Source organism: Bison bison, unplaced genomic scaffold, assembly GCF_000754665.1.
Source record: "Bison bison bison isolate TAMUID 2011002044 unplaced genomic scaffold, Bison_UMD1.0 scf7180017864469, whole genome shotgun sequence".
Classification (NCBI taxonomy): domain Eukaryota; kingdom Metazoa; phylum Chordata; class Mammalia; order Artiodactyla; family Bovidae; genus Bison; species Bison bison.
In genome coordinates, this window is record NW_011495030.1 from 8,783,210 (window position 1) to 8,806,078 (window position 22,869).

General features: G+C 38.1%; 1 protein-coding gene across 4 annotated transcripts; it reads left to right on the forward strand.

Annotated features, from left to right (window-relative positions):
* Positions 1–267: 267 nt before the first annotated feature.
* On the forward strand, positions 268–18,969 carry CD274 (CD274 molecule). 4 transcript variants are annotated; one of them, XM_010860726.1, is made up of 7 exons: positions 272–479; positions 4,780–4,845; positions 5,946–6,287; positions 11,951–12,235; positions 14,446–14,553; positions 15,970–16,029; positions 17,477–18,969. In XM_010860726.1, the coding sequence occupies exons 2-7, from the start codon at positions 4,794–4,796 to the stop codon at positions 17,542–17,544; spliced, it is 915 nt and encodes a 304-aa protein (XP_010859028.1). In that variant the 5' UTR covers positions 272–479; positions 4,780–4,793; the 3' UTR covers positions 17,545–18,969. The 4 variants fall into 4 exon arrangements, with proteins under 4 accessions (XP_010859031.1, XP_010859030.1, XP_010859028.1 ...); XM_010860727.1 differs by having other exon boundaries at positions 273–479; positions 17,423–17,849; XM_010860729.1 differs by lacking the exon at positions 5,946–6,287 and having other exon boundaries at positions 268–479.
* The last annotated feature ends 3,900 nt before the right edge of the window (positions 18,970–22,869 follow it).

Genomic DNA, 22,869 nt, shown 5'->3' on the forward strand with positions numbered 1-22,869 from the left:
TTTTACTTTCTATATGTTGTAGATCGAGTTATGTCAGGATGATCCGACATCTTGTAAAAGAGCTTTTATCAGAAAAGGGAAACCTCATCGCAGAATTTAGTGTGGATTCTTAAGGCAAAACCAAGGTCGGACATCTGTGATGATTTCCGAGGTTGCTTTGTTTCTAAATACTGTTTAAAACGTCAGATAATGATTTGTTTTCATTTTTGAAACTTTTCTTTTAAAAAGCTGATTTACGGGAAGCCGGATTTAAGTTTCACTTTTGGTTTATCTTTTTATTCCAAGAATGGATAATGCGTTTATTTCCCAACTCACATGCTTGGGTCAGGGTAAGGAAAATCCAGTCCCCTGAGCGCTTACGGGGCGGGTCAGAAAGTGGGCGGAGAAACACCCACGCGAGCTCATAGCTGCGGGTGGCCCTGGCAGTCCGGGGCACAGCGCCGAAGTCTCAACGCCAGCCGCGACTCTCCCGCCGGCAGGTAGGGAGCGTTCTCGCTCACTGGCCAGTGTCTTTGGCTGCCTCACTCGCTTGGCACTTTAAAACGGGACTGCCACAGAGACCCTTTCTTTGGGATGGAGAGAGGAGAAGGGAAAGGGAGAGCATGTGATGGTTTCGGTGATGTGAAGCCGATAACTTGTCAAAATTAGTAAGAACAAGTAATAAATTCAGCTTTTCGTTAGGCGGAATTTAGTTTTGCTTGTCTTGTAAGTACATACATGTTTCTGCGCGTTCATGACTGTGGTCCTAAGGTGGGTAAACGGGTCTAGAGGGAAATTTCTGGACTGGATGTCAGGACACCTGAGTCCTAGTACACTTTCAGCCGCTCACTAGCAGTCTGAGCTGGGTAAGTGCTCACAGCCGCAGCATCTCCTGAGGCCCCTTCCTGCTGTAAAAGCCAGGATACCAAACCGGAGTTCTTTGCTCTGTCTGCTCTGAGGACTAAAGGAGTCCTGAAGGAGGGAATGAGGAGCCTGAGGGGGAAAATGTTAAAGCATTTTTTAACACTTTGAGCCTAGCCTATATCAAAGTTGAGTTTGGATTTGTCTCACAGGGATGTCATATCATTATTACACCTTGTGTTTTGGGGCTTAATGTGCATGAGTTTCTACGCTTTCTAAAATTGCTTTCTAAATATGTGATTTTTTTTTTTTAATGGCTACATTCCATGGTGCTGGATAACCAAACAAAATTAATCCCCTCATGCTGGACATCAAGATTATTTAGAGGTTCACTATTTTAGCCATTCACCCAGCTTCATTGCTTATAAAAGCTGGAACTTTGGTGATTATTTCCTTCAGATGAACTCTTACAAGTATAACTACTAATCAAAGTCTGAATGATTTAAGAGCCTTTGATACAGATTGAAAATTGCCTTCCAGAAAGGTTGTGCCAGTTCATATTGACAGTTGCCCAGCAGTTTATTAGAACTGTGATACTCTTTAAAAAAATTAATAATCAACTTTTTTTTTCCCCCAGTAGAATAGAGTAGACAGAGGTTACAGGACAATAGTTAGAGTGTGTTCTTAAAGGAAGCCACAGAAATACTGTGGAACTGAAGCCACACCTGGGAAATGTAGAATAGCTCAGTGTGACTAAAGGGAGGGAGTTAGGGCACAGGATTTAGTCGGGTTTAATAGAGTTTGACAACATAGGCTCGCAAAGAGTCGCACACAACTAAAGAGAGTGAATATGAGCACAGAGGTTTAATAGATCAACGATTTTGATCTGTTAATTGAGCAGATTTTCCCCTTGCTTGGAGACATTTTCAAACTCTAGGAATTTTTAAAAATCAAATTGTAGTTCATATACATCAGATAAAAATCAAAGGAAACCCTGAACTGACAGGTAACACGGCAGTCCTTGCTTTTAAGAAAACTTGAGTTCTTTTCCCTGACTTTCTGTCTTGTCTGCCCTACCTTGGTGAGATAGAGAAGTAGTATCAGTTCCATATTGGTATACTGGGTTCCCCCAGGGACAAACCTGCTTCCCCATCCTGAATGAACCATCACTTCTTTCCTACTTCACATTTTCTTACTCTTTGAATGTCTCAGTTCTTGTCTGGGAATTTAGTTATACTGAGTTTCTTATCTAAAGAAGATGCTAGTGTTCTTATCTTAGCCCAACTGCCTGATGTGGGGTTTAGAGGTCAAGAAAGAAAGAAACAAGTTTCTCAGTCGTGTCCGACTCCTTGCAACCCAATGGACTGTATGTAGCCTGCCAGGCTCCTCCATCCATGGGATTTTCCAGGCAAGAATACTGTAGTGGGTTGCCATTTCATACTCCAGGGGATCTTCCAGACCCAAGGATCAAACTCAGGTCTCCCGCATTGCATGCAAACACTTTACCTTCTGAGCCACCAGGTAACTGTTAGAGGTCAAAGACCATGTCTACTTACATGGTCTCTTACCTTCCCCCTACTATTCCCTCACTAACAATAGCTGTACTCCAAAGGAATGGAGCCCTGGAAGAGGAGGTATAATGAGGACTTAGGTAAATATCAGATCTAATCCCTCACCTTCCAGTAAACTTTCATTACCTCTAAAATTTTCAACCAGATTTGTCAAGAGATAGGAACTCCATCAAGGCATGTCATAAACACTGGAAAAACTAGTTGAAATCTGTGAGTGGATTTAATGTGCCTCTGTTTTATGCAATAGTTCTTTGCTTGTTTTTTGTAGTTAAATGAGAATAATATATGCATATGTGTGTGTATATATATATATAAAATAAGTGCTAGGTGAAGACACAGTGTAACTGGCACCAGTTATCCACATGTGTCAAGCACTAGGAAAATGTTCTTTCTCCTTGATCAGCAGTTCTACTTGGGGAAAATCTATCCTCACGGCCTAGCCTGGGACCTGGTAACAGTAGGCACTTAACAAATATTTGCTGAATACACAAATACTTATGTTATTTTAAAAACTGAACACAATACTATACCTAACAGCAGGGAAACTAAACATTATGGGGCCACTAAATAAGATACTTATAAATAATGTGTGGCAAAATGGAAAATAATCATCAAAATATTAAATTTAAAAAGTGGGAGTTATGTGTCTAATTGTTTTTAAAAGCTTCATAGGAGAAAATCTAGAAGGAAAATATATACTGAAATACTCACAGTGGTTGCAAGGTTTCTCAACCGTGTCATTGTTGACATTTGGGACCAGATGTATCTTTGCTGCAGGGGTTGTCATGGGCACTCTAGGATGTTTAGCAGCATCCCTGGCCTTTACTACTTTACTACTAGATAGTCGCAGATAGTGCCTCTAAAATCTTTTGATGTCTGTTGTCATATGCTTGTGTTTTTGTTTTTGTAAGATATATTTCTTAGAGAGGAAGTGAAAGCTAAATGGCATATACATTTAAAATTTTAATGGAGATTACCAAATTGCCCTCCAAAAAAAAAGGTTATATAACTTCACATTCCTATCAGTGGTTGGTAAGGAAACCCATTTGTTCATATCCTCATAAACACTAAATATTAGGAATACTTATACTCTTAATCAAGCAAATAAGTGAAAAATTATGTCTCGTGTCTTAAACTATTATCTTTTCTTCATTGGTAAGATAGAGAATCCTTCCCTTTGTTTAGATGTCATTTGTATTTCTTATTCTCTGAACTGTATAGTAGAACCTTTGGCTCATTTTCCTGTTGGGTTGTATGTAGTTTTCTTACTGATTTTTAGAGCTATTTATATATATATGGCATAAATCTTTTGCCTTACATATGTGTAGCATTGATTAATTGATCAATTGTGAGTTTTTGTGTGTATACAAAGGTCACAGAGACTCTTAAGGGGGAAAACTGTCTTTCTCTTCAAAGTGTGTAAATATATGTATAGCATGAGAAAATGTTAATAAGTAAACAGATTTGCTGAACTATAGCCCAAATCTTCTCTATTTACTCCTTTACTGAATATATGCTCCTAGAGGAGAGTGATTTTTCTTTCCTGTTCACTGCTATATCTCTAATGCCAAAAATAGTGCCTGGCACAGGAAAGGTATTCAGTTAATGTTTGCTAAATTAAAGAATTGGTAGAATTTCAAGCAGGATGACACGATGAAGAGTAGAATCGAGGCAGATACCACTGAAAGGAGGCTGTGAGTGAGTCACATCTTAGTATGAAGTGGTTGAAGCCAACTGTTTCTCCTTCTCACTCCCCCTGCTACTAGTGGAATCAGTTTATTGAGGGAATATAATATAATTTATAATTTGGAATAAGCAAAGGACAAAAGAGGAGATTTTGGAAAGATGGCACCTTGACGAGAACTGGCATGGTTTGGATGATAATCTGAAAGAGTTGAATAGTTAAAGAGTAGGATGAAGGTATTCAGTTGCTGAGGGGAAAAGGCATTGAAGGGTGGGAAACATGGAAGTCAGATTCTGCTTGCTTTGAAATTTTGTATAGGGCGGGCTTGGATTTCTAGAGATGTTACACTGTAGAAAAAAAAACCCATAAGATATTTGAGAGGATTTTGGTGCAGTATTTTCATCTTGGTTTCTTTTGTGTGTACAAGTTTTTTCCAGGACTTGTAATTAAATTTTTAAAGTCTCATCATAGTATCTTTTTTTTTTTTCACTTAGATTCATATGACTATGGGATATTATGTGAAGGTATTGAACTTCTAAATTCCCTGCTGCGTTGTAACACTTAGAAATCAGTTACTGTCTGGTTATCAGTAAACAGTTTGAATTAGAACTGCCAAGTCCCATACTGTCTGGGTATTCAATTATTGAGTAAAGGAGTTTCCTTTTTTCTGTTTTCCATAATTAGGTCATTCCAGAAAGATGAGGATATATAGTGTCTTAACATTCATGGCTTACTGTTGTTTGCTGAAAGGTAAGACACAAAATCCTTTCATTAGGTTCTATATTTTAAATATTTTAACTATAAGATCAAAAGTGAAATAATAAAACGGATATAATTTTTATATAGAGGACTTTCTATTCTTCCTTCATTATAATTGATAAACATATTTCATAAACCTGTTTCACTGGACAAAGATATAAGGAGTATGGACACACTGAAAGAAACAAAATTAACCCATATCCATTACTCATTGTGTGCATGCTAAGTTGATTCAGTCATGTCTGATTCTTTGCAACACTGTGGACTATAGCCCGCCAAGGTCCTCTGTCCATGGGGATTCTCCAGGCAAGAATAATGGAGTGGATTTCCAGATCCTCCTCCAGGGGATTTTCCCAACCCAGGAATTGAACTTGCGTCTCTTACATCTCCTGCATTTGCAGGCAGGTTCTTTACTACTAGTGCCACCTGGGAAGCCCATCTATTACTCATTATCCATTATCTATTTCCCAAGAATAATTACTGAAAATATCTGGGGAAATGGCCTATGTGTATACTTTTACATATTTGTTTTAAATAAGGACAGGATCATTCTGTCCACCTTGCTCTATGACCTGTTTTATCCAATAAGTATATCCTAAGGAAGAATTGTAGCGTACATGGAATGTCAGGGTAACACAGTACCTGCATCAACCTGAGATGCTCCCTAAATCTCTATACTCATCTGGCCAGACAACTGATTAAGAGTTTGGGGCAATAAGTAGAGAGATCCATTGGAATCTATGATTTAGACTATGTAAAAGGCAAATAAGTGTCCAGTCAAAGGACATTCTGGGGATGTCCACATGAAACAAAGTCTTCCTGGTTATAAGTACCCCTTTACCATGTACTAGTTCTACAGTAGTGTATGTTTATGAATTTTGGGACAACTTGTTTAGCTAATTTTATTATTCTAACTTGGGGGTGAGATATGTCTCAGGCTCACTGGATAAAATAAATATTTCAGGGAAGTAAGTCTGTAAGTGTAATTATCATGTAAACGACCAGATAAAGCTTCTGTAAATCCTGGACTCATTCTATAAATTTTTTGAGGAATTTCCCATCTTCTAAAGATTGGTCATCTTTCTTTTCAGCATTTACTATCACAGTTTCCAAGGACCTGTATGTGGTAGAATATGGCAGCAATGTGACGTTGGAATGCAGATTTCCAGTAGACAAACAATTAAACCTGCTTGTGTTAGTTGTTTACTGGGAAATGGAGGATAAGAAAATTATTCAGTTTGTGAATGGGAAGGAAGACCCAAACGTTCAGCACAGTAGCTACCATGGGAGGGCCCAACTGTTGAAGGACCAGCTCTTCTTGGGAAAGGCTGCACTTCAGATAACAGATGTGAAATTGCAGGATGCGGGGGTTTACTGTTGCTTGATCAGCTATGGCGGTGCCGACTACAAGCGGATTACTTTGAAAGTCAACGGTAAGATTTATTATAGATAATAAGGCACAACCTTTGTTAAAACCATATCTCAGTGTTGAACTTTTTGTTCTTGGAAGTCCAGCTTCACTTTCCACAGCAGCAGTCTGTTATTCATTCATTTGCATACTCATCCAATGAGCCTTGCTTGAGTACATCCTGTTTGATAGTCCCCAGAGATCTAGAGCCAAACATGACAGTCATGTTTCACAGTACATTCAGTTTTCCTAAAAATTCCCAAGCTTCACTTTTTTATTATTAAAAAAGTAATATGTATACACATACTTGCAAATAATTCACATACTATGGAAGAGGATACAATGAACTACAAAAATGTCTCTCCTCCCTTTGCCACTTTCATGGCATGCAAAGGTAATATCATTATTTGTATGTTCCTCCAAGAATTTTTAAATTTAGTACCTGTTTCTCAGTTTTATGAGGTCTGCCAGCATTTTCCTTCCTTGGAAACTCTCTATGTCAAATGTAAATACATATATTAAAAACAAATCCCATTGTAAAATTCACATTCAAAAAGACTTGAAGTCAATCTATGAAGGCAAAAAATAATCATATCAAGTATTGAATAAATGAAGAGTGTGTGAACTGTGCTCACTGGGCACACTTTCATCTTAAACATCTGTGCCAATATTATGTTGGAGCCTTGAAGAGGAACTGTGAATGTCCAATTCCTAGGTACTGACCTATAAATATGATATATGGTCACCTGGGTTCAAAATTTGGGGTTGCTTCTAGCTAAATACAGAGAAGTTAAATGGCAACCCACTCCAGTACTCTTGCCTGGAAAATCCTATGGACGGAGGAGCCTGGTAAGCTGCAGTCCATGGGGTCACTAAGGGTCAGACATGACTGAGAGACTTCACTTTCATTTTTCACTTTCATGCATTGGAGAAGGAAATGGCAACCCACTTCAGTGTTCTTGCCTGGAGAATCCCAGGGACGGCGGAGCCTGGTGGGCTGCCATCTATGGGGTCACACAGAGTCGGACATGACTGAAGTGACTTAGCAGCAGCAGCTAGCTAAATAAAGGAAAACACCTTAGCTGACCACCCCTGCTTTCACTGTTAAGATCCACAAAATTGAGAGCTGAAAGAATCCCAGACGAGAGCAGCTAGTCCAAACACCCAAAGAAATCTCCACAAAGGATCTTCTATTCACATACTTACTGCAATGATACTCTTGTCATTTGGACCTCTTTTCCATAGCCTTTTGTAATTTCTTTCAGATATTGAGTTGGAATCTGCCATCTATAGTCACAGTTTTGAGGGTATCTGCTTGCTTCTTTTTTTCACATGGTGACCTTTTAATATGTGACTAGAGTTAAATAGTGTTCCTTGGTGTTTCTATTCCTGACCTAAGCATCAATCTGAAGATCTGTAATATGAATAAGAAAAGTTTACATTTATCATAAAAGTAACTAATCATTATACACTCAAAATAAAATTTATATAGGAATGTGTCTTATTTCATGGTGTATCACTGGGCCTCTGAATTTGGCTCAGTTAATGCTACTGTTGTTAAAATCTCACTTGTCTTATGAAATAGATTTAGTTTAATTGTATCTTACCATATGTTTCTCCAGAGCGATATTTATAAAAACAAGCTGATGGGATCCCAGGTTGAGATTTTTAACTTTTCTTCAGTCTATCAGCAGTTATCAGGCATACTATATTTCAAGGTATTAAAGAAATGATCAAGACTTAGCTCCATGAACAGCCAGCATTGTTAGATCTTGGGTGGGTAGGAAGAGTATCAGCCTGGCATAAATGAATTAGAAGGAAGTACAGGGTATAATCTTCTGCTTCCATAAGAAGAGTCTCTCATCAGCCTGTAGGGAGTATGCAGAGAGTGGGAAAGCTGTCCCTGTTGTAAAGTTGTTCTTCCAGTTTTTCTGGGCTCTGTAATGTCCCTTGTGGATTGTGATTTTCTTTGCTGTAGTTTAACACAGTAGAAAACCTTTCAGCACTGATGGTTTTTCCAAGGTGGGGTCCTTGATGGAGCAAAACAGATGACCAGCCAGACTTGAGGATGTGATTTGTTTGACCATTCCATTTCATACTGTAAATTACTAAATTGGCATCCTAGTCCCAGAACATCTCATTGTCATTTGCACACAGTGGTCTTGGAGGTTACATTGTGCTGCACTGAAAGCAAGCCAGACACCAAGCTTTCATTGCACTGAAGCCATGCTGGCTTACATGAGCTTTACAACTCAGGGAAGTATAACTCCTGAGTCATCTCCATATGCAAATAATTTCACGAGTAAAGCTGTTGAGCTTCTCTTCCCATCACTGCAAACATGTAGTCTCACAGCTTCCCCACAGGGAGTTCAGTCACCATGGGATTTTAAAGGTGAAACATTTCAAAACTAAAATTTGAGTTTAGTTTTAGATTAACTCAATTATTATTATCACTTTGGTGTTATTGCACCTTTCATTTTTGTTTAAATACCAGATTCTCAGACATTTGACTTTTCAGTTGAAAATGTTATTTTTTCCTTAAACACTGAACCCTATAGCCAGGAAAATGAAGTGCCCATTTATACTTTCAAGAACTTAAATAGGATTAAAAAGTGAAGTTGCTCAGTCATGTTCTACTCTTTGTGACCCCATGGACTGTAGTCCACCAGGCTCCTCCATCCATGGGATTCTCCAGGCAAGAATACTGGAGTAGGTTGCCATTTCCTTCTCCAGGGGATCTTCCCGACTCAGGGATTGAACCCAGGTCTCCTGCATTGCAGGCAGATGCTTTAACCTCTGAGCCACCAGGGAAGCTTAAATAGGATTAGGCAACTTAAAGAACAAAGTATGTGTAGTTATCCTGATAAAGCTAATTTGTTTGTATGGACCAAGGATTAACTGCTTTACCACCCCCATCTCTCCCCCAAATTCACCAACCAGTCTTGTTTAAGTTTTTTCTGTAGCATTTGACCCCATATCATATAAATGTACCTATATATTTTGTTATTATCTCTCTTCTTCTAGAACGTACAGTCTACAAAGACAGAGACTTTGGTCTGTTATATTTATTGCTGTTTTCCTAGGACTTGGCATATAAGAGTAGTAGTAAGACAGGAACACATAAAAAAAAAAAACTTCTTGAATGAATGAATGATGTATTTCCTCAAATAGGATAAATCTAAAATTTTTGAAACTTGAACAAGTTTGGATATATGAAAATTTATTTCCAAGGCTGTTCGTCAGGAGCTGTCAGTACTTTCTAAAGAATACCACGTGAGTGCACTTTGGTAGCAGTAAGAAGAGGAAGAGCAACTCTAGCAGTAATTCTGTAGTACTTAAGGGCCAAGCCCCACCCTAAGCACTTTGCCTGTATTACCGCATTTAATCCTTAAGTGACTGCATGGAGTCAGAGCTTATCATGTTAAAAATGCATATTTTTCACATTTACTAGCTCTGAAATCTGAGTGTATCTTTCAGTAGGTAACATCTTAGAGTCAGTGACATGTGGTGTTACTCTCCTCATTTCATTGATGAGGAAACTGAGATCCAAAGAAATTTAAGTAATGTGCCAACTTCATTCAACTATTAAGTGATGAAGCCAGGTTCTAAACTCAAGCAATTTGGCTCTGAGGTCTGCCCTTAACAGCCAGGTTTTATTTTCTGTGTTTCTACCTCCAAATTGTGTATTGAGCTATATTAATATATTGACTTAAAACTACTGTTAACTTTTCATGGTCTGGATTAGCACATGTGTACTCCAGATCTAGTAAACCAATCATCTGCAAATGTTTTTGATTATCTATCCCATCAGGAAAGCATGTTAAATATATTTATGTGCGTGTGTGTTTATAAAGAATATATTTGTGCTAGTATATAGCTTATGTCATAAGAAATTGACAGTTTTAAAGGCAAAAGAAATTGAATACCACCAATTTCATATGGTTCATATGAAAATACATTGGACAATCTATAAATATAAAAAATACAAATTTTAAAAAGATGACATGAGAATTTAATAAACAGCATTTTCAATGTCTTACTAATTATGATGCTTCACTATCATCAGCTAATATTTCAAAGCAGAGTGTATCTCAGGTGAAATTCATTGATACCCAAACTGGATGGTCTTGACAATCTTGAAGTTTTTTTTTAACCAATGCCTTGTCCTGTAGAGTTAGGTACTTGTTTTACTTCATAAAGTTGTGGTAAAAAGTGTCACTCCTGACATTTCCTTTTGGTTTTTGCTTTAATTATTGGTAATATCTTAAATGCTCATCTTCTTTGTGGGAAACCTTTTTATTAGTTGTTCATTTTGTAAGCAGGTTAGTTTCGTTAAAATTAGATAAGAGAACCTGAATATCTATAATAATCTCAAACAAGTCACTGTCTTCCCTTTGGTGTTATAAAATTCCTCTATTCCTTTAAGACTCTCATGAGGCACATGAAGTGAGGGGCAGTGTCAGTCAGTAAAATTTGTTAAGCTTAGATTATTTCTTAATTGTTATGATAAAAATACATATGAGTGTATAAGTTCTAATATTTTCTTCTTATACCATTAGTGGTAACACTAAACTATTAGGAGTAAAAATTATGCCAACAGAATAATAACATGTTAACATAGTTGTAATGAATAAAAATGAAATAAAGCTCTTAAGCAATATAAGTGCACTAATCTACTAAAATATTCAGTACATTGGATATCTTAATCCTAAAAGCATCCCAAATTAATGATCTAAAATTTAATTGAAGTTAAATGATTTATTAAAATAACCAGCTAAAAGGTTTAAAAAATAAGTATCATAATATAGTATTCTAGATGAAATCCAAGAACAGCAAAAGGGCAGTAGGGAAAATCTAGTGAAATGGAACCAAGTATAAGATTTAGTTAACAGTAGTGTTCTAGTGTTGGCTCCTTAGTTAGGATGAAAGTACCATGGTAATGGTGGTAACAGTAGGGGAAACTGGAGGAGAGGTACACGGGTACCCTATACTATCTTTGGAACTTTTCTGTAAATCTAAAACTATTTTAAAATCCTATAAATGCACTTAAACTTTAAAAAGTACCATTCAGGAACATGTATCAACTTTTACAATGACATAATACTATTTGCATTCCTAATTTCTGATCATTCACATAATGTTGAAAAAGTAAATGGCATATCAAAATGAAATTTTCTGTTTATTAAATAAAATGTAAGAAAACAATGCTGAACAGCTGGAGAGGTTTGTATTTATGAAGACAGCTTTACAACAACAAGGGGAAAATGTCCAGGAATAAATTTAAGAATTTGGTCCTTTATAAAAACTATAAAACTTTACTGAGAAACATATAAAGACTTGAATAAATGAACAGACATGTTTTATATTTGGATAAAAAGACTACTGGTTTAAAGTTGAAAGTTCTCTTTTCAAACAATCTGTACATTTACTTTGACCTCAATAAAAATAGCAATATACTTTTTCTAGCAAGATAGGTATTCCTTTAAGCCCAAACTTGGCCCAAGTATGAGTGGAAGAGTTGAGGCAGAACTACCAGACATTCCCCACTGCTGAGACATCTGAGCTTTAAGATTATTTCTCTGAGAACAGCCTGGATTGGTATTCTATCTAAGGTTGACAAGACCAAAAAGCCACATGTCTAGTTCTGTGTTAAATGAAAGCCATGCCTTCTTTTTGTTCATGACCTAGCTCCATACCGCAAAATCTACCATACAATTTCTGTGGATCCAGTCACCTCTGAACATGAACTAACGTGTCAGGCTGAGGGTTACCCTGAAGCTGATGTCATCTGGACAAGTAGCGATCACCAAGTCCTGAGTGGCAAAACCAGCATCACCAGTTCAAAGAGGGAGGAAAAGCTTTTCAATGTGACCAGCACACTGAGAATCAACACAACAGCTGACAAAATTTTCTACTGCACTTTTCGGAGATTAGGTCATGAGGAAAACAACACAGCTGAGTTGGTCATCCCAGGTAATATTTTGAACATCTCAATTAAAATGTGCCTAGTATTGTCTCTTGGTACATAGCCTGATGCCTGCTCATCATAAACTTTCATTGTTTGTTGAATGAATGAATGAATAAATTATATTTATGTGAATGAACTACATTTACAAAATGCATTCTGCTTCCTCACTTCCATTCATCCAAGTCATATTTCTACTTAGTAAACATTAAGGACTGATGCTAAAGCTGAAACTCCAATACTTTGGCCACCTCATGTGAAGAGTTGACTCATTGGAAAAGACTCTGATGCTGGGAGGGATTGGGGGCAGGAGGAGAAGGGCATGACAGAGGATGAGATGGCTGGATGGCATCACTGACTCAATGGACTTAAGTTTGAGTAAACTCCGGGAGTTGGTGATGGACAGATAAACCTGGTGTTCTGCAGTCTATGGGGTCACAACTCATGGGGTCTCAAGGAGTCGGACATGACTGAGCAACTGAACTGAATTGAACTGAACTGAAACATTAAGCAAGTATTTATTCAATATGCTGTACGTTCCAGGCATTGGAGGCTCATAGAAAAGTAAAAAACAGTTAACCCTCTGCAGGAAATGGATAATAAAACAGGCAATCTCATTTCATGTTAGAAATGTTCTTGTGGCTGGGGGGATCTGGGGGAGCACCTGAGAGGAAGACTCAACTCAGGCCATGTTTCAGGAATCCAGATCTGAGTACGTCACAGCTGTTTCCTTCTTTCCAGAGTTTCTGTGGCAGGAAACACATAGGATGCACTTTTCTATCTTATTCCAGATGGGAGAGTGCCTTCCTGCCCGTTCTGTCTCCTCCAAGGAAGTCTTCTTAGTGCATAAATCAGTGTTCCCCTGGGCAAGCGACTTGATTTCTCCTGTGCTTTTCACTTTTCTTACATAGTTATAACCTATTGGGCAACAGTATCCTGGAAATACATGGGCTACAATGCGTGAAAATGATTTGAGACTCTTGTTTGCACAGAATCAGCTATATTTTTATCTCACTTTCCTACAGAAGTGGATAAGGCAGGATATAATCTGGTGAGAGGCTCAGACCTTTAGAGAAGGTGAGCCTTGAGAGCGTGATGCTAATATAAACCCAGAGGTCTTCTCAGAGGCACTTCTCACCACACTCTCCTCACCCCCCACTAGATGTTGACAGTAAAGCTCTGATACTTCAGAGAAAACAAACCAAAAATTGAATAGAAAAGGCAAACAATAGGAAAAGACAATCCAGGGTAGCCCGAAGAACAAAAAGAACAAAAGCAGTTTAGAAAAATTAAAGAGTCACTTTGGGAGGAGTTGCATTAGTATTTCCCTGCCATTTAAAAGCTGTTTTATAACAACTTACTTGTGGGAAGACCTAGGGTTAACTCACCTAACTGTTTGAAATATGTGTTCTCATCTGTCACCTCGCGTTTTTTTCTTTAATACTTGGCACACCTAACTCATAGAGTTATTGACAGACTTTGTAAACTGCCAGCTACTAGAGAAAGACTAACTATGATTGTGGCTTTAAAACTTGAACTAAGTAATCACGAATCATGGCTAATGGTGGGAGGTGGGAGTTAGTCTCTGAGCATCATGTGCCGTAAGACCACTTTTCCTCCTGCAGGGGGCTGGAGATAGAATGGTGAAAAGTGCCAATGATTAGATGTCCCAAGGTGTTCAAATGATGGAGAGAGAAAAAAAGCAAACTGTGATCTACAATCATGGCCACAGATGTGGGGAAGAAGGAGCTCTTTTGGGAGTGCCAATTAGCCATCATACTGCATCTTTGCCATGTGCAGTAGGCTGCTAGCTTTTATATTAAGGAATGCAAGAAGAGAAATAATCAAGGCTATCATATAATACTGAGCTGCCACTCCCTGTGAAAAGCATTTTATTAACATTTAGCCTGACAAAAATTCCAGTATCATTTCCATTTTGTAGACTGGTTAAATGATTTGCCAGAGAACTCAAAGCTAGTGAGTAGCTGCAGAATTTAACCCCAGGTCCACCTGTCCAACACCTGGGCTGCTTCCAGTTTTCCATGTTGCCCCCATTTCCGTATCTGAGGTATTTCACCATTCCAGCCACTCATTGGAAAGGAACTTTTGGTACTTAAGAAAATGCTAACCTAAATTAAACTTCAAAGATGATTATTCTCTTGATCCCTCCCAAAGAAAATTTTATCTTTAGTCAGTTTCACTTTATTTTGTTTTTCAGAACCATATCTAGATCCAGCAAAAAAGAGGAATCACTTGGTGACTCTGGGAGCTCTCTTCTTATGCCTGAGTGTAACCCTGGCAGTCATCTTCTGTCTGAAAAGAGATGGTATTTCCTTTATTGTGACAGTCTCTGGTGGGGTTGTGGAAAAATGTATGAGAGTGCTACTGTTGTCACAGTGGCACTTGCTGGGCAGAGCCAGGGATGCTACATCTCCTGTAATATGCAGGACAGTCCCATGTATCGGAAAACTATTCTACCCTATTCAAATGCTAGGGGTGCCCCTAACAGGAAACAGTGATTTATAAAATGCCTTTCTATTAGCCTTCCCTTACAGGGCCAACTTTCAGTCATGCAAAGTATATTTTTAGCTACCATTCTGTAGCATCATTTGAATTGGAGGGTGGCAGTAAACACTTGTAATAACATTTCTAAGGGGGTGAGAGTTGGATCATGGCTGCAGGTAAACCTGGCTTGCCTCTGCAAGGTAGCACAAAGATACTCCACTGTTTCACAGCAGTTATATTATCCTGTGCAGGATTGCAGGGTGAAGATCATGAGAAAAAGGGTGTGCATGGAGGTTGAAGAAGACCAAGTGTTAAACAGTTCTTTCTATCATGCAAATAATCACAGACTTACAGGAAAGAAAAAGTTAACATGCCTGTTGGTTTCAGTTGAATTTGTCTTGAGTTAGTTACACTGTTATATTGAACTGGGTTCTGGGAGCTTTAAATAATAAAAATAGTTCCTTATGTAGAACAGTGATACTTTTACCACAGAGCAGTTTGCTGAAGGTATTATATAGTTTTCAAAATAATTTTAATGTGTATATTTCTCTATTTACCCAAGGGGACAATTAAAATTCAGGAAAATGTGTCTATTCAAATAATTTCCTTTCATTTTAAGATGATTCAGAGTAAACATTTCCCCAATACTTTGAGAAGTATACCAAAGGATCCGATGATGATCTGTGTATAGAGTTATCTGATGGCAAATAGGGAAGTGGAAAATGGAAGGGAATTCCAATAGTTGTTGAGAAATTCCCTACAACCCCTTAAGAGGTGGGTGGATCTGGGAAAGGGGTGTAATTGAGGGAGTGGAGGTCAGCTTCTTTTAACAAACAGAGAACTGAAACAGCCAGACTATATGGATCAAGTTTCAGTGATAGGAAGATCCTGAGGTGGTGTTGATTTGTCCAAGGAAGTGGCTGTGACCACAACTTGCATTTCCATGTGAAAAATCATTAACTGACATTAGAAAAGGCTAGAAAACTAAAGTATAATAAAGTGTCTCAGGATATGGTACATCTGTGGGGGAAGAATAAAAAATAAAAGTATATACCCCTGAAGAAAATTTAGGAACAAGATATGTGTTCTAAACTGTTGGGACCCCTGGAAAAAGGAAGTCTACCAGATTTCCTATGGGATTAGAAATATTTCATAGGAACCTAGGATTTAAACTTGAGTCACTGTGTGGGATGTATAGTTGTATTACATGAAAATAAAAATAACTTTTTTCTTCAAGTGAGAATGATGGATGTAGAAAAATGTGGCACCCGAGATATGAATTCAAAGCAACAAAATGGTAAGAATTTTAGCAGGGATTGGAAGTTGAAGAAAGGAAACAAAAAGTTAAAGAACGAGGGGAAAGCTATCATTATAATCTCCCCTTATTTTACTGAATGCTGAGTGTTGGAACTACCAGCTCCTATTTGTCTCAAGACTCTGATATAAGAACGGTTCCCACAGTCTGAGATTTAGGGATAGCAGAGGGGAGTAGAGGGATGCCCTTTGGGGAGGTGGGAGAAGGAGGCAACTTCTCTCTGCTAGGCCCTTTGCTTTGCATCCTAACATCTCCCTACATTAGGGGACCAAGTTGATTTATGTGGATGGGTGATAGATGAATGGATGGGTAGATAGATAGATGAAACTTTTATATCGGGCACTGTGTGTACTGGTTCATGTACAATACCTCAATCTTCTCCCTCCACAATATCAAAGAAGATTTATTTTTTTATTATCCCAGGATAATACTAGATTATCCTGTTTTATAATGGAGAAAGCTAAGAGTCAAGAAGGTAATATGAATTGCTCAAGAACACAAGTCTTGACAAAAATCAGGCTTTCAGTTCAGTTCAGTTCAGTTCAGTCGCTCAGTCGTGTCTGACTCTTTGCAACCCCATGAATCGCAGCACGCCAGGCCTCCCTGTCCATCACCAATTCCCAGAGTTTACTCAAACTCACGTCCATGGAGTCGGTGATGCCATCCAGCCATCTCATCCTCTGTCATCCCCTTTTCCTCCTGCCCCCAATCCCTCCCAGCATCAGAGTCTTTTCCAATGAGTCAACTCTTCGCATGAGGTGGCCAAGGTATTGGAGTTTCAGCTTTAGCATCATTCCTTCCAAAGAACATCCAGGGCTGATCTCCTTTAGAATGGACTGGTTGGATCTCCTTTGGAGCCTACTAATCTGACCATGGAACCTAACTCTTAACCTGTTCACTTAAATCTATTTCACCACAAATGTCTACATTTGTAGAAGTCCAGAAAGACCTCACCCAATCAAGATCATTGAACTAAGAAGAAAACTATATTAAGGTTTCTGATTCTTCTTACATAATTTGAAACCAAACTTCACAATAAGCCCAGGTTTAAAGTTAGTCTAATTACCCTGGACAAGCTCAGGCATATTTCATTATGTAGTCCATAACACTCATTTGTGTTGTAAAGCTAATTAGTGAGTGTTGTTTGGAGCTTCTTAGGGTGACAGACCATCCCAGTTTGCCAAGAAGTAAGGGTTTTCTCAGAGCATGAGTCTTTCAGTTTCATAACCAGGACAGTTCCTGGCAAACCATAGTAGATGGTTACAGTCTATCATGTAAAGGGAATTGGGCATAAAAATAATGTTTCTTTGTCTTGTTGAAAGCTTATTATATCCTCTAGCAAATATATCTTATGTTTCTCATTTTTACTCTCCAGCTACACAGTTTGAGGAGACGTAATCCAGTGTTGAAACTTCTGCTCTTAAAACAGGGATTCTCAGCCTGTGGTTTGGGTTTATCAGACCAGAGGTATGCAGTGGGCCAGGGGGCTGCAGATGATGGAGAACTTAAAAAGCCCAAGCTCCGAAAACAGAAGCTCAGAAAGAAGAGGAGGACAAAGGAAGAAGGAATAAAGGTACCCTGGAAGGAAACATTGGTACTTCCGAATGGTGGAAGACTCATCAATACATGTGAAAAGGAGAAAGGACACTTCTAAATGATGAACTTCCATGCACATTATCCATCACTCATCTTAGAAAACAGGTTGAGATTCCCTGATTTAATGGTCAGTTCCTACAGAAGTGCCCTTTGCCTTTACTCAGTGTCTTGATTTGTCTTCTGGTTGATTGAACATCCTAGTGTTGCCACAGTGTGTGAGTATGATTTATTTTTATTTATTTTTAGTCTGTGGGGTCTTGTCATATAAGTGTGGTTGTGAGTAATTTCTTCTAAAGATATGCTGTAGTAGAAAGTAACACTTTGTCACCAGACCAAATTTACTGCTCGATGACTTGTATGTGTCGAGTGAAATGTAGTATTTTTAAAGTATTTGATATCCTCTATAACTGTCAGTACTTACGAATCATAGAGAACAAACCATTAGTTTGTATAAGATATTTTTAATGCCTTATTTAACCCACTGATACTTCAGTTGACTCAGATAATCTTATTCTCAGACCTCAAAATAAGATATGTTACCAAAATATCTCTTATATTTAAATAGCAGCTTTACAACTATGTGTGCATATAATCTCATTTCATCCCTGTTGCAGCTGTGTTGTGGTAAGCACTATTATTCTACCTGTTTCACAGCTGAGGGAGCAGAGGTACAGAAACGTGACCAAGGCAATATATAGCAGACTTCAGATTTCCAAAGGTGTCACCCTTCATCCTTTTATTTATTTATTTATTTAAATTGAGGTATAGTTGATTTACAGCGTCGTGCCAATCTCTGCTCTTAAGCAAAATAACTCAGTTATACATATATATATATATGTTCTTTTTTAATTATTAAAGAATTAATAAAAGCACTTTTTTACCTTCTGTCCTTTTAGAATATAATTTACAGCTATGCTTTACTTTAAGACATGTTCATTCAGCGAACATTTAGGAAGTGCCCTAACGTGTCAATCACTGTGCCAGGCAGAGTCTACAGATGTGAGCAAGATAAGGAAACTTCCCTCTAGGACCTCATAATATAATAAGGACATCAATAAGAAAATGTATTGCTATAATATGCTATAATGCACTTATGGCACTAGGTATAAGAGGAGAAAAATGTTGTGAGGAGGAAAGTTTAGAAAGCTTCCAAAGGAGGGGATTCTCTGGGTAGCCAGTCAGTGTGTTCCTGGACAGTTGAAAAGCATAAATATTTTAAAAATCAAAGCGATTTCAGTTTATGAGATATCAGTATTCTTTAAAACCATGGAAAATGGCTCCTGAAATCCTTTTCTTTTCTTTTTTCTTTTTATTTTTTTTTCTAATTTTATTTTATTTTTAAACTTTACATAATTGTATTAGTTTTGCCAAATATCAAAATGAATCCGCCACAGGTATACATGTGTTCCCCATCCTGAACCCTCCTCCCTCCTCCCTCCTCCCTCCCCATACCATCCCTCTGGGTCATCCCAGTGCACTAGCCCCAAGCATCCAGTATCGTGCATCGAACCTGGACTGGCAAATCCTTTTCTATCACTGTATTTACCCCTGATGTGTTTGCCTTTGCCATGAAATTTGATGCTTATGTATATAGGGCCTGGTATTGTTAATAGGAGTTTTATTTTTTATTTAAATGCAACTGAATTTTGAATTTATACTTTTTCATGATTTAAAATTCAAGAAGTCCTATAGGAGACATTAAAAAGTCTCCATTCCATCCTCCTACTCATCTAGTTTCCCTTTACAGAAGCAACCACTCTTATCTTTTGTTCATTTGTCTTCTAAAGATATTCTGTGAATATATGTGGAAATACTTACAAAATGTATATATTTTTGATTTTTGCTTTTTTCCACATAAGTGGTAATGCATTATGCATCTGCTGTGCACTTTGCTATCTTATTAATATACTATTTCTTATGTACTAGATAGAACAAATGTGAAGTTCCTAGAGGCTGGGCACTGTCTTGTTTGTTCTAGGTCATCTTTTCCATAGCCTCTTAGTGTCTTTCAGAAGATATGTGTGCATGCTAAGTCACCAGTCATGTCCCTGTGCGCCCTATGGACTGTAGCCTGCCAGGCTTCTCTGTCCATGGAATGCTCCAGGCAAGAATACTGGAATGAGTTGCCCTGCTTTTCTCCAGGGGATCTCCTCATCCCAAGGATCAAACCCACGTTTGACCTTATGGGAGACATAAAAGAAGTGGGTTCGATCCCTAGGTTGGGAAGATCACCTGGAAGAGGGCAGGGCAACCCATTCCAGTATTCTTGCCTGGAGAATTCCATGGACAGAGAAGCCTGGCAGGCTACAGTCCCAGGGTGATACACACCAAATAGTTACTACATTTAGACAACCAGCCTTTGTCGAGTACTTGCTCTATGACTGTGTTTGGATTTGGTTTATTTTATGTTTCTCAAAGAGATAATGTGTTTCTCACAATGGATTTTCCAGAATGTACCATGTCAACCTGGCCTTAAAGGATGACTTTATTGCTAAGTCTGTATGACAGAATCATGTCTGAAACTTTTTTTTTTTTTTCTGTTTTCTCTTGAGTATAAACTTGACTTTGATGTTGCACTTTTAAAATATGTGTTCTTTTTGGAAATTCCAGTCAAGAACCTTGACCCTAGATCCTCATTTGTGTAAGAAAAGGCTTGTGAGGCCTGTGAGCTACCTGAACCCTTGAGTCCAACCAGTTCTTACCACTACACAGGTCTCCTAAGATACTGCTTTCCAAAGGTTCAGATGCCCTCTAAGGAGATCCCAGAATATTTCTTCCCTCCTCACTCACCTGGATCAGTGACAAGGAAAATATTCTTTGCTTTGCCACACTGACTCGATGGACGTGAGTCTGAGTGAACTCCGGGAGTTGGTGATGGACAGGGAGGCCTGGCGTGCTGTGATTCATGGGGTCGCAAAGACTGAGCGACTGAACTGAACTGAACTGAAGGCTGAAGAAACAGAATTTCCAACAGAAATTTTCCTCTTATCTTTTTGTACATGTTCATTTGCACAATATCCCTTGTTTGAGTGACAGTATCCTTTGTTTTGTGTGAAGTACAAGCAAGAATTTGGTTCAGCAAGTGGTGAAATCTGTTCATTCCTAAATCTTAATGCCTTTTTGTGGTGTTGGATTTCTAAGGCACTTTATTCCTTTGTCTTGTGTTTCATTGTAAATGATATAGGCAGAGATGATATCTAATTCTGCATTTGTCATTGTTTACACATGCATTAATTTAATAAAATATTCTTATTTATTTTCTTTCTCAGTTCATCTGCATATCGATTTTCTTGTTTCCTACATGTTTTATAAAAACATTCTGAGTTTAACATCGTGATGGAGACAATTACTTGGAATATCTTCAGCTACGTTCTTAGTTCTGTTTTTCATAGCTATGTAAGCATAGCTTCTATGTTTACACAGTATACTCTTGCAACCCATATGATGAAAAATATCAAAAGATGTTTTAAAGACTGTATTGAAAATTTTCATCCTCTCTCACTAGATAGCTTCCTTTAGGATAGTACCAAGAAGAGAGTCAAAATTGTGACGTTCAGATCACTATTGTGAAGATCTGAGGGAAGGGAGATGAGAGAAAAGTGATCTTCGAAAGAACTATAAGGAAATGAAGGGACTTTCCTTTACAAGAGTACTCTTCTCAGATCAGTAGACATGGATATGCAAGCCCATGCATGTGAAGCTGGATTTATCAGTCATCAAGTTCTGAAAAGGAAGTGAGAAACCTAGAACAAAGTTGAGGATTAAGGCCTGGCACAGGGTGGGACAGTGAGATTTAATGTGTCAACTAACTTACATAGTCATCAATCTTAACTTTAAAGAGACTTTTAATCATTTCTGTAAATCAGACACTCTTAAAAGATAATGATGACTATTTCTAAGAATATATGACAGATTATAGATGATTCTAAAGAAAAAGCATCAGTATCTTTGTAGAATGATGATATAATGTTTAAGCTACTGCTGGGCAATGAAAGCAATAAAAATCTTTAGCTAACATCAGAATATTTCACCTTTCTGACTAGACTTCCTGGCTGGCTTTGGTGGTCATGGTTCTGGATGAAATTTTGTGATATTGGAAGGGTCTATATTGTAGGAAAGTTAGCCTGAAAATGGACCATGAGCTTTCATTAAGGTTTTACTCCAATCCCATTTATAAGGATGTGACTGTCTGCCACAAGTGGACCTAATGTATTTTTATCTAAATATTTTAGAAACATATCAGTTCAGTTCAGTTCAGTTGCTCAGTCGTGTCCGACCCTTTGTGACCCCATGAATCGCAGCACGCCAGGCCTCCCTGTCCATCACCAACTCCCAGAGTTTACTCAAACTCATGTCCAGCGAGTCGGTGATGCCATCCAGCCATCTCATCCTCTGTCGTCCCCTTCTCCTCCTGCCCCCAATTCCTCCCAGCATCAGGGTCTTTTCCAATGAGTCAACTCTTCGCATGAGGTGGACAAAGTATTGGAGTTTCAGCTTTAGCATCAGTCCTTCCAATGAACACCCAGGAGTCATCTCCTTTAGAATGGACTGGTTGGATCTCCTTGCAGTCCAAGGGAGTCTCAAGAGTCTCCTCCAATACCACAGTTCAAAAGCATCAATTCTTCAGCGCTCAGCTTTCTTCACAGTCCAACTTTCACATCCATACATGACCACTGGAAAAACCATAGCCTTGACTAGAGACAGACCTTTGTTGGCAAAGTAATGTCTCTGCTTTTGAATATGCTATCTAGGTTGGTCATAACTTTCCTTCCAAGGAGTAAGTGTCTTTTCATTTCCTGGCTGCAATCACCACCTGCAGTGATTTTGGAGCCCAAAAAGATAAAGTCTGACACTGTTTCCACTGTTTCCCCATCTATTTCCCATGAAGTGATGGGACCAGATGCCATGATCTTCGTTTTCTGAATGTTGAGCTTTAAGCCAACTTTTTCACTCTCCTCTTTCACTTTCATCAAGAGGCTCTTTAGTTCCTCTTCACTTTCTGTCATAAGGGTGGTGTCATCTATAGGTTACTACTATTTTAAAACTTAGAATTCAGAATTAACTTTTTCACTATATATATACAAAACCAAATTTGTGAAGATAAATACATTTCATTTTTATAATTTTTCCCTCTTCCAGGCCCCCTGAGTTTCAAGGAAATTAATATTATAAGCCAAATTTTTCCTATTATAATTTAAATATTTTCAGAATTATCTGTATTTTAAA